The 12,772-nt window shown below is 39.4% G+C and overlaps 1 protein-coding gene and 1 pseudogene across 1 annotated transcript; one reads left to right on the top strand and one right to left on the bottom strand.

Moving 5' to 3' along the window:
• Positions 1-469: 469 nt before the first annotated feature.
• Positions 470-4,758, top strand: LOC103939249 (probable GTP diphosphokinase RSH2, chloroplastic). The gene is made up of 6 exons (XM_009349310.3): positions 470-1,661; positions 1,762-1,947; positions 2,507-2,967; positions 3,156-3,314; positions 3,432-3,783; positions 4,302-4,758. Exons 1-6 carry the CDS (start codon positions 927-929, stop codon positions 4,605-4,607), a joined length of 2,199 nt encoding a protein of 732 aa, XP_009347585.2. The 5' UTR covers positions 470-926; the 3' UTR covers positions 4,608-4,758.
• Positions 4,759-5,055: 297 nt separating this feature from the next.
• Positions 5,056-12,772, bottom strand: LOC103939250 (annotated as a pseudogene).

Below are 12,772 nucleotides of genomic sequence, written 5' to 3'. Positions count from 1 at the left end.
GGTTGTTTTCTTTTCGTATCCAATTAAAGCACAAAACATTGCCAGATCCATATACACAGCACCGACCTTTTTGCTTCTGGAACATTTGAAATTTATAATTAGATTATATGTGATTAAATTAATCTAATAATCCGGCATTTGGTATTACGGTTCACTGGTATTCCTCTTCATTGTAATTAAAGTAATCTAATAATCCGCATTATTGCTAACCCAAAGCCGAATTTGAACTGCATTATTACTAACCTATTGTGATATAAAATTCTTCATCCCTCTTAATACAAATAATATCATTTATTAAAAAAAATATCCAATAGTCCAGATTGTCTAATTTTAAAAAATAAAAAATAGAATCCAGTTGGTCTAAAACCAAATTCACATATCACCAGGACTTTTAGGTAATTTCACAATTCCATTGCCTGGCCTGTGAGCAATAACCACTTGATGAAAAACAACAAAACGGAGGGAGAGAGAGGAGGCAGATTCTCGAAAAAGAAAAAAATAAAACCCGAAGAAAGAAGCTTCTTTTTTTCTTCACATTCCTCCTCTCTCCTGTGCGTTTCTTTAGCGTCCTTGACTCACTTTCCTCGAAATTTAGGTCTAGATTTTTTCTGTTTTTGTATTTATTGAGTCAATTTCTATAAATTTCTACATTTTTCCACAATCTTTGATTTATTTAGAATTTTAGATACGGAATCATTCTACCCATTGGGGTTTTTTTTTTTTTTTTTTTTTTTTTTTCAAAAATTAACTTACTGGGTCTCTGAGAAATCCATTTGGGTATCTGGAGTTGTTTGTTTCCCGGGAAAGTTAGTTGCTTTTGCCAAGAAAATTAGTGGGTCGTCGAGAAAATTCGATTTGAGCGAAAGCTGTATCTGGGTTTTCTCGATTTGTGAGTTGGGGTCCAAAATCGTCGCAAAAAGGAAGCTATGACGGTCCCGACAATAGCTCTGTACGCGGCGCACCCGTGCCAGATCAACGCGCACACCTCACACGATTTCGAATTGGGCTCTCGATCTTCTTCGTCAACGGCGTCGACCCCCTCCACTTCGCAGAAGCCGGTGACTGGCGGGCTCTCGTGCCTATTCTCCTCGCCGACGGTGAAGCATGCGTCTTCCTCGTCGAGTTTTTCGGGCGGAGGAGAGGAATTGGGCTCTCTATGGCACGATAGAGGCGAGGAATTGAGCAGCTCGTTTCGGTATTCTGGGAGCAAGTTCAATGGGGCTTCGATGAACCGGGACCAGAGCCCGGTTTCAGTGTTTCAGGGTCCGGTTTCGTCTTCCAGTAGTGGTGTTTCAGGGTCGGCGAGGAGCCCACCAATGAGAATTACAAGGGAAAGGTCTGGCAATGGAGATATTAGCTTGAATTCGATTCGGTGTAGAAGTAATGGGTTGTTTAATGGGTTTGTGAGGGGTGCTTTGGGCTCTTCCTGCATAGATTACGACTCGCCGAGCTTCAAGGTTCAGACTGATGGTTTGGATGTGGGTTCATCAGCTGTGCTTGTTGATGAATTGACTTTCAACATGGAAGATGGGTTTTTGGAGGGAATTGCTGAGCCTTATGCTAAGGAGTTGCTTGTGGGTGCGCAGCTGAGGCACAAGATTTTCTATGAAGATTTTATTATCAAGGCCTTTTACGAGGCTGAGAAAGCGCATAGAGGGCAGGTAAATTTTGTTTGGGTTTGAAATTTGTGTGCATTTTGTGTTTTGGGATTTTGGCGAATTGGGTTGAGAAGTTTTGTTGTATTGTATTGTTTTGTTGCAGATGCGAGCAAGTGGCGGTCCTTATTTGCAGCATTGTGTGGAGACAGCGGTGTTGCTCGCATTGATCGGTTCTAATTCGACAGTTGTTGCTGCAGGGCTTTTGCATGACACGCTTGATGATTCTTTTATGTGTTATGACTACATATTTGGGAAATTTGGAGCCGGGGTTGCTGATTTAGTAGAAGGGGTATGTGTTCGATAATTTTCATCAGTTTATTGTATTACTGAATGGTAGTAATTAAACAAGTATCAATATTTGTTTGTTTTCGTATGTTGAACACTAAATTCAAGTATTTTTTTTGGTCTAATGAGACATACATTGTTCATGGTATGTCAATTGTTTCATGGATTCTGCTTAGCTTTCTACAACATCTGCGTTGGAACTTTACAGATGGTATAATAGATGTCATATTGAATAAAAGTTAACTGTTGTCCTCTTATCTGAACGAATGCTTGTGTTATCAATTAATTCCATAGTTGAGCTCATGTTAACACGAGTTACGTGATTGTCATGGCCAAATGTTGCAGCTGTATGAAGTTAAAAATCGTGTTGCACGGTGTTCTAATTGTAAATTAGAATAGAAAAAGCAGCTGTTGAGATTTACGTAATGATACTCTATTTACAAAAGTGAAACCTAGTGAGGATTCTATAAATAGTATTGTTGCGGCGTTTGTTTTTCTATAAATATATGTATATGAAATTGACCTTAAGTAGTTCTAATCTAGTTCTTTATGGAATTTATTAGGTGTCTAAGCTCAGTCATTTGAGCAAGCTTGCCCGTGATAATAATACTGCGTGCAAAACAGTTGAGGCAGATCGCCTGCATACCATGTTCCTAGCCATGGCAGATGCCCGTGCTGTCCTCATTAAATTGGCAGACCGATTGCATAATATGATGACACTAGATGCATTACCCTTGGCTAAACAACAGAGGTTTGCAAAGGAGACTTTAGAGATTTTTGTGCCCTTGGCCAACAGACTTGGAATCTCTAGCTGGAAGGTGCAGCTGGAAAATTTATGTTTTAAGCATCTCAACCCGGATCAGCACAATGAACTGTCCTCTAAGCTTGTAGATACGTTTGACGAGGCAATGATTACTTCTGCCACGGAGATATTAGAGCGCGCTCTCAAGGATAAAGCCATTTCCTACCATGTTCTTTGTGGGCGGCATAAGAGTTTGTATAGCATCTACTCCAAAATGTTAAAGTATGTTCTCTCTCCCTCTCTCTCTACTGCATCATAAAAGTTGACCGTAATTTTTTTTATAATAAACGTAGTTCTTAATGCATCACTAGATTAATGAATTATAGTTGTATGCTTTGACATCCATGTGCTAGCACATTATTCTCCATGCCTGGATTGAAGTGAACATGCTTATGGCTTATTTTCCACAGGAAGAAGCTAAACATGGATGAAATACATGATATTCATGGGCTACGTTTGATTGTCGAAAATGAGGAAGATTGTTACGAGGCACTTAAAGTTGTTCACCAACTATGGTCTGAGGTCCCAGGAAAGTTCAAGGACTACATAACTCAACCCAAGTTTAATGGGTATGCCATACCTCTAAAGTTCTTTGGTTTCTTTATCAACATACCTCGAAAAAGTTCTAGTCATCTAGTGAATCCTTTTTCCACATTCTCATCCTAATATTCATCTAATAAATATAGCTATCAGTCATTGCACACTGTGGTGATGGGTGAAGGCATGATTCCACTGGAAGTGCAAATTCGAACGAAGGAGATGCATTTGCAAGCTGAGTTTGGATTTGCAGCTCATTGGAGATACAAGGAAGGCGACTGTAAGCACCCCTCGTTTGTGCTTCAGATGGTTGAGTGGGCCAGATGGGTGGTCACTTGGCAGTGTGAGGCAATGAACAGAGACCGCTCCTCTATTGGCCGTGACGATTTAATCAAGCCACCCTGCACATTTCCTTCGCATTCTGATGACTGTCCATATTCTTACAAGCCCCACTGTGGTCAAGATGGGCCGGTGTTTGTCATCATGATTGAGAATGATAAGGTTTGTTTCAGAAAACTTCCTGTTAATTTTGTATGAATATGTTTAATTGGTTTATAGCTGGATTTAATATAATTAACCGTATACGAGGTGGGTCTTTATGGGACTTTCTAACTTTCATATGGCAATGACTTTAAATTTTTGTATATGGATGATACTGTTGAACTGATGTCTACACCATTGTAGTTTGATATTTGCAATTATGCATTAAGCATGGTGTCTTTAGTTGATAGACGCATATTATGCAACTTGTTGAGTTTCCACATTACAAACAAAGTTGGGACAAGCAAAATAATATGGCACGCATTTAGCAATCGGGTAGGCACAAGTCTTGACGTGAATAAGTTTGTGTTGGGGTTTTGTAGATTTAATTGTAAGAAATGGCCGTATTTTCCGTTTATATCACAGAGACAATTTGTTCGTATTGTATGCTTTTCATTAATCTTTATTCGAAAATATACAGAAAAACAAGGAGATACTTATTTTCAACGAGTCTGACCATGTACGTTCTATTATTCCAGATGTCTGTGCAAGAGTTTCCTGCAAACTCCACTGTTATGGATCTGCTGGAAAGAGCTGGGCAAGGGAGCTTGAGGAGGACACCATACGGGTTCCCACTGAAGGAAGAACTGAGGCCCAGGCTGAACCATGCGCCAGTGAACGATCCTACATGCGAGCTGCAGATGGGGGATGTGGTGGAACTGACTCCAGCTATTCCGGACAAGTCCTTGACAGAGTACAGAGAAGAGATTCAGCGCATGTACGACCGGGGCTTGAGTGTATCGAGTGCAGGGCCTGCTAATAGTATGGCAGGTTGGAGAAGTTGACCGGCACGCAGATTGTCCTGTTTATGGTTGGTTGTATCTAGTGACACCAAAGTCATTCTTATATATAAATGAAAAGCATTTGTACAGAACAGGTACGTGGTTCTGTTATTCAATGACTAACTGAATTCAACGAGGTGTTAAAATTGTTTTATCTTGAAGGGTTTTCACTTTGTATGCACTATTGTCTCCCGGCATTTATGTTTTTACAAGTTTCTGTATCGGATGACTAAACTTGCAACGCGCCTTGTTATTTCGACTTCCTTTTGCTTCTCCGTTGACATGTTGACGAATTCTCGTATCCCCTTACCGTATCGGCCAATTGTTATTTTGATTTATACAAGCAATATTAGGAGAGGGAGAAGGATAGGGGACTAGTAGTCGATGGAGATTAGCTAATGTCTTACATACGATGAAGAGTTTATGCAGATTTTCCAGAGTAACAGATAGTTTGGAACTTTAATCGTTAAAACTTTACTTTAAAATACAAATTAAATCTAACAGTTAAAAAGTCCAGAATATCATATACTCCATAGTATCATAGAACTTTTGGAGTTTTTGATCACAATGGGTAAGAATAAAGGCAAAACTGGTTCATGTTTTTTTAGTACAAGCGATATTACTACACTTAATTACAAACTATGGGGACGGGGAGGGGGAGGGTTTGACCGCGAGACGCACTAAGTTGAAGAAAATGCCTAACCACCAAGGCAATCCACCACTTGCACTTCTTGTTTAGTAACCATCTTACGTTATAAGCATTCAAACTTAACTGTAAATCAACAGGACTGCAGAAGTAAACAGCATATCTGTTTCTTCCCATCGGCCAGATCCTCACTTTGTGCGTTTAGTGAGGGGGAAGGATACCCTTTGGGGCGTGTTCTGGGCACCCCAGAGGGCTTTGGTTCTTCATCCTCCACCATTTCTTCCGTTGCTTGCGTTGGTTGTTTCTTCGGGATTGCAAGTTGATAGTTCGGGCTGATCAACGTGTTCAGGTGGCAATGCCACTCCAGGCCCTGCAATTGATTCTGGTAACGGGATTTTGTTTCTGTTTCTAGCCAACTCCGGTAAAACCTGATAATGAGTGTCAGTCCCTTAAGATAATGCTCGATGAAAACACACGCACGCACATACACAAGCTGATGAAAGCGTATTATGTTTGACAACTTTGCTTGATGTTATAAAATGACATAAGAAAGTTTTGATGCATCTTCTCGAACAATTTTATTACAGGAACTCAGATTTAGCAGATGAAAAAAATAAACAACATATCGATACCATAGCTCCAGGAACTGGTGAACAACACGAGGTTCATATTCCTCCAGACCCATTGATTTCAACAGTGTTTTCACGATCTTAGCGTCTCTGGGCAAGTCCTCATCTTCCCCTGCCATTTTCTGGTTCCGGGTACTTATGTTAGGCTGGCCGGCACGGTTGGGATGGGATAGACCTCTAAACTAGTGAACCTTCCTGTGAAATTATCAGTTACGAGTCACTTTGTTGCACCAGAAATAAGCATTCAGAACTTTGGAGGCAGTGATTGATGAACATACAAAATTTGGGGAACAATTAACACAATAAGCATAGCAAACTAGCAGAAATTCGAGGCAGTGATTGATGAATGTACAGATTTCTTGGCAAATTAACACAACTAGGATAGAAACCTATCACAAACTCGAGGCGATAATTGATGAATATACAAATTTGGACGAAGATAAGCAGTGAGCAGAAAACACAACGAACGACGGAGGCTGCTATTAGCGCAAATTAAAACTGGTAGAGGCCAACAATTAAAAAGGAAATACAATCAGATCCAATTATATCAAATACTGAAAGGAAAAAAACATGATATTCTGATTCACGCCCCCTTCAATCTCCCCTGCTTACCGGAAATTTGCATGGAAAGGTCGACTTTTATATCCGAATTGTGTCCCTTGTAATAACTAAAGTACAGGTGTTGAATATTGATTGGTTAGAATGTAATAAGGAGAGGTGTAGAGGATTGCCACATAGGCAAATTAGTTAGGAATGTAGTGTTATAAAAGCTACTGTACAAACGTTTACAATTCATTCAATTCAGTTGGTTCTCTTTTCCGCTGCTTATCTTCTTTCTCTCTCTAACCTTTCTTTCTCAAGCTTCTTGAATTCTTCGATCTTCATCTGCTAAGAGTTCTTGGAGTTATCATGGTATCAAGAGCCAGCGAACGTGCGTGGGTCTGTGCTCGTCAGAATTAGTGATGGAAGCGTGATGGTTTGCAGATCTGTCTGGTGATTTGGAGTATTTTTCTTGGCGATTTGGGGTTTTCTATATGCAATCAAGGTGAAGCAGGAATTTCAGATTCTGTGTTTACAGTGCTTCAATATATTGTTTTTTTTCTCTTGAAATGCTTTTGGGCGATTCTGGTATCTTTGAGTAGTTTGTGTTCAGTAATTTTGTTTGATTTGCGAAGATGAAGTTCTGAAGGCCAAAGTCATTATTAGATAGTTGTTGAGCACTGGGTAGTTGAGAAGGCCAATGTCATTACTCTGTGCTAAGAAGGAATCTAAAGACCAATGCCATTGATTCAAGAAATTTGAGTTAGTCAGAAGTTTATTTCAAGAAAATTGTTGTGTTTTTCTGAGAATTATTCAAAGAGTTGTTAAAAGGTTGATTCTTGAACTATATTAGGTATGGCTCCCTCTGTGAAAATTGAGGGATTGTTGGGCATGTTGACTATTCGCCTTGGTGAGCACAATTACACCAAATGGTCATTTCAATTCAAGTCTGTGTTAAAAGGGTACAAACTGTTCGATCATTTTGATGGTTCAGCTCCTTGTCCATCGAAATTTGTGGTTAGTACAGAAATTGGGGTTACCAAAGAACTGACTACTGCCTTTCAAGATTGGGAGACCACAAATTTGTCACTATTAAGTTTGTTGATAGCAACGTTGACTGATGATGCTATAGAATATGTTATAGGGTGTAAGACTGCTGCTGAAGCTTGGACAAATCTTGAGGAAAGGTTTGCATCTGTGTCTAGGACAGGTGTTAATCACTTGAAAACGGAATTACATACAGTTCAGAAAGGTGGAGATTCAATGGATAAATATCTGTTAAGGATCAAGTCAATTAGGGATCAATTGATGGCTGCTGGGGAATATGTATCAGATAATGATGTGATGATTGCCGCTCTTGCTGGGTTACCCAAAGAATATGCAACTATTAGGACTGTTATACTTGCGAGAGACTCTAATGTCACTATGAAGGAATTTAGGGCATTATTAATTGGAGCTGAAGGGGAAAATGATGTGGTGATGAATTCATTGACTCATAATATGGCTGCTTTGTATGTGCAAGGAAATAGTGGTGGTTCAAGTTCTTCTCTGTATACTAATGGTGCATCCAGTTCCAATTCTTCTGCAAATGAACCATCTAGTACAGGAGGTGTTCTTACTACTACTCCGCTACCACAACAAATGTCATTCTTTCCACAGTCTCAAATGGTGCAACCTGCTTATTTTCCTAATCAAAGTTCTTACGGCTCAGGTGGTGGTTATGTTGGTAACTTGGAGTAGCATCCACAAGACAACTCAAGGCAACATCAATCTTCAGCACCGTTTAATGGAAATCAACAAAGGTTTTACAATGGAGGACAGGCAAGGGGAAATAGTACTTATCGATCAGGATTCAAAGGTAAAGGGTCTAATTACAGGAACAATAGTGGTTGGAATGGAAATATTGAGTTCAGAACTACGTTACATCCAGAATGTCAAATCTGTTAGAGAAGAGGGCACACTGATCCGAACTGTTTTTATAGAACTGCTCAGAGTACTTCACCACATTTTAATACTGAATGTCAGATTTGTGGTAAAAGGGGACATAGTGCTCTGGAATGCTATCATAGGGGAAATTACTCCTACTAATCCTCTGGGCCTCCTGCTTCTCTTGCACCTACATTTCCTGGTCAATCTTCAGTGATCCCTCCATCACAGGGTTTTGTTCAACAGCCTCCGAATTTTGCTGCTCATTATTCATATCAGGTGCATCCACCTGTCATGCAAGGGATGAATGCTCAACAGAACATACATGAACCTGATCTTTCATATCAATTACAACTTGCAATGCAAGGGATGAGTGTTCAAGGTTCACCATCATATTCCAATGCTGCAAATTGGATTGTGGACATAGAAGCATCACACCACATGACATCTGACCTTGCTAGCTTACACCAAGTTTCTCCTTTTGAAGGTTCCGAGAAAATTAAAATTGGCAATGGTCAAAGTTTGCCAATTCAGAATACTGGTTCTGCAATTATTAAAACACCTTCTCATTATATTATAATGAAAAATGTGCTACATGTTCCATCTCTTGCTGTGAATCTAATGTCTGTAAAGCAACTGTGTAAAGATAACAGATGCTGGTTTATCTATGATGACGTCAATTTCTTTGTGCAGGACAAGGTGACAAGGGAGATCTTGTACAAAGGAAGGAGTAGACCTCAAGAGTTGTTTCAGATTCCTGTGTCATTATGGACAGTTCCAAGGGCTTTTATTGGACAGTTGATAAAGTCTTCTCTCTGGCACCAACGGCTAGGGCATCCTACAAATGAAGTCATGGTAGTTATGTTAGCTAAGTCTCATATTCCAGTCTCTATGGATAATAAGCATACCATGTGCACAGATTGTATTCATGGGAAGATTACTCAAAAACCTTTTGATAATGAGTCTTTTAGATGTATCTTACCTTTTGCTAGAATCCATTCAAATGTTTGGGGACCCTCTTCAGTTAAGTCCGTTTGGGGACCCTCTTCAATTAAGTCTATAGAAGGGTATAGATTCTATGTTGTATTTGTTGATGATTGTACAAGATACATGTGGATTTTTCCACTATATAATTAATCAGAAGTGTTTTCCATATTTGTCAAGTTTTACAAGTATATTGAGCTTCAATTTGGAGCCCAAATAAAGTGCTTACAATCAGATGGGGGTGATGAGTTTGTCAGTAATTCATTCAAAGAATTTATGCAATCAAAAGGAATGGTTCATAGAATTTCATGTCCATACACTCCACAACAAAATGGATTGGTTGAAAGAAGACACAGGCATGTAGTTGAAACAGCAATAACTTTGATGAATGCTGCTGGGTTATCACAGGAGTTTTGGTATCTGTCTTGTGCACATGCTGTGTATTTAATAAACATAATGGCCTCTAAGTCATTACAAATGAATTCACCTTATTTCTATTTATATGATAAGCATCCATCCTTGAAGGATTTGAAAATATATGGCTCAGCTGTGTTTCCATACTTGAGACATTATAATGACAGTAAATTTCAACCTAGAACCTCAATGTGTATATTCTTAGGATATGCTTCGGGTTATAAAGGGGCTATCTGCTGCAACTTGCAGACGCAAAAATTGATCTTATCTAGACATGTTATACATGATGAGTCTGTGTTTCCTGCAAAGTGTAAACCCTCAGTGATGTCGAGTAGTAGATATGTACCACTCTCGGTCAACTTTACTCCAATTATAGTTCCATTAACAGCTTCAAGTGAACATGACAGTATATCTACATAACAAGTCCAGTCTATGTCTGATACTCCTTCACAGTCTACACCACAAAGGAAGGAATCTGGAACACAGGAATCTGAGTCATTAAGCTCACATCAGTTTACTCCTATACAAGATCTCAATCAACCCTTGTCACCTGTCTTAGATCCAGCACATCTTCAGGTATTACTTCCTATCTCTGTAAGTGATTGGAATCAATCCTCTAGTTCTATTCCTGCTAATAATTCTAGAACACACTCTATGACAACGAGACTTCAAACTGGAGCAATTGAGAGGAGAGATTATGCTGCTTTTTATGCTAGCTTACCTGAATTACAGTCTTTAGAAGTTGATGATGGTTCTATGTGCTATGATGGATTCTCTCATCTGGCTGAAAGTGTTGATTATGAAGAACCAAAGAATTTTAAAGTCGCAGCTACAAATTCAAATTGGTAGCAAGCTATGCAAGATGAGTTTGATGCTCTTAAAAGGCAAGGGACTTGGGTTCTTGTACCTCCTCCTCATAACAGAACTATTATTGGGAGCAAATGGGTATACAAATTGAAGAAGAATCCCGATGGTAGTATATCTAGATACAAGGCACGTTTGGTGGCTCAAGGTTATACACAAGAACATGGTCTGGATTACTCCGAGACGTTTAGTCCAGTGGTACGACACACTACAGTGCGGTTAATCCTTGCACTTGCTACAAGTTACAAATGGGATCTTCGACAACTTGACATCAAGAATGCATTCCTACATGGTGAGTTGCAGGAAGAAATATACATGAAGCAACCACAGGGTTTTGTCGATTCCAGAGCACCAAATCATGTTTGCAAACTTGTTAAATCATTGTATGGCCTTAAACCGGCTCCACGAGCCTGGAATGCTAAGTTCACAGGTGTGTTACCATCTATGGGGTTCACAGTTTCTCAGTCTGACACAAGCCTCTTTAGTAAGACAGATGGCGAGGATATTATCATTCTACTCCTGTATGTAGATGATATAATACTTACAGGTTCGAATATCACCAAAGTCCAGGTTGTGATTACTGCTCTCAGTGAGATATTTGATTTAAAGGACATGGGAAGGCTCACATACTTCTTAGGGCTGCATATTCAGTATAAAAGCAATGGGGATATGTTTATTAGTCAGACCATATATGCACAAGAGCTTATAAAAAAAGCAGGAATGGAGAATTGTAGGCCTACACCAACACCCTCAAAGCCTCATACTCAGTTACTCATATCTGAGGGCCAACCTTTGTCTGATCCAAGTGTCTACCGGAGTATTGTTGAAGCACTTCAATATTTGACCTTCACTACGCCTGATATTGCTCATTCTGTCAATGTTGTGTGTCAATATATGACAAATCCAACTGATGCACACATGTTCCTAGTAAAACGGATACTAAGATATCTTCAAGGGACTCTACAGTGTGGAATTACATATCATTCAGGTGCTGATATTCACATTTCCGCATATTCAGATGTTGATTGGGCTTCTGATATCAACACCAGGAGGTCAGTCACCGGATATGTAGTCTTTCTTGGTTTTAATCCTATTTTGTGGCAATCCAAGAAGCAATCATCTGTGTCTCAAAGCTCAATAGAAGCTGAGTATAAAGCTCTAGCTAATTGTGCAGCTGATGTGTGTTGGATACGGTCCCTAATGAAAGATCTCAATCAGTTCTTACATGCTCCTCCTGATTTGCACTGTGATAATATCTCAGCATTGTCCCTTAGCACAAATCCTGTCTTCCATTCCAGAATTAAACATCTTGATATTGATTATCATTTCGTTCGTGAACGGGTGCAGAAGAAAGATATCGTGGTTCACTATATCTCCACAGATAATCAAGTTGCAAACATTCTTACTAAAGGACTTCACAGTCCTCTGTTTGTTAAGCACTGCATCAATCTCAGCCTTGGTGTTCCTAGCTGCGATTGAGGGGGGGGGGTAATAACTAAAGTACAGGTGTTGAATATTGATTGGTTAGAATGTAATAAGGAGAGGTGTAGAGGATTGCCACATAGGCAAATTAGTTAGGAATGTAGTGTTATAAAAGCTACTATACAAACGTTTACAATTCATTCAATTCAGTTGGTTCTCTTTTCCGCTGCTTATCTTCTTTCTCTCTCTAACCTTTCTTTCTCAAGCTTTTTGAATTCTTCGATCTTCATCTGCTAAGAGTTCTTGGAGTTATCACCTTGGACCTCTTATATCATTTGACCATTCCCACAATAAAAGAACCATTCTGCTCGTTAAAGTTTAAAATCAAAGAATTTAACTACCAATATCGTAGATTTCATGTGGGTTTTCGTATTTAGTGGAAGATCTGAGTCCTAAACCCTATATCAAACCTGCCCACATCTTAATAGAGGACCTAAATCAAACAAATTGAAGCTTACCCAGTTTCTTTCATGATATATCAAACAAAATTAAGAGGACGAAAAAGAGAAATGGTCAGCAGTGAAGGAAAGTAGCTAGCTTACCTCGTCTTGGTATCGAAGAGATGAGGCCTTTGTGAGTTGGGATTTGCTGATGGATGACAGAGGTGATGGGTTGAATTACAGTTGCCAGGGCTTTGTTGATGCCTGATGGATGAGCTGGAGAAGAAAAGGAAATGTGGAGAG

The sequence above is a fragment of a genome, unplaced genomic scaffold (assembly GCF_019419815.1).
Source record: "Pyrus x bretschneideri cultivar Hongxiangsu unplaced genomic scaffold, Pyrus_bretschneideri_v1 Contig37, whole genome shotgun sequence".
NCBI classification, from domain to species: Eukaryota; Viridiplantae; Streptophyta; class Magnoliopsida; order Rosales; family Rosaceae; genus Pyrus; species Pyrus x bretschneideri.
Note: the sequence above shows the minus strand (reverse complement) of the source record. Positions and strands in the feature narration are given on the sequence as shown.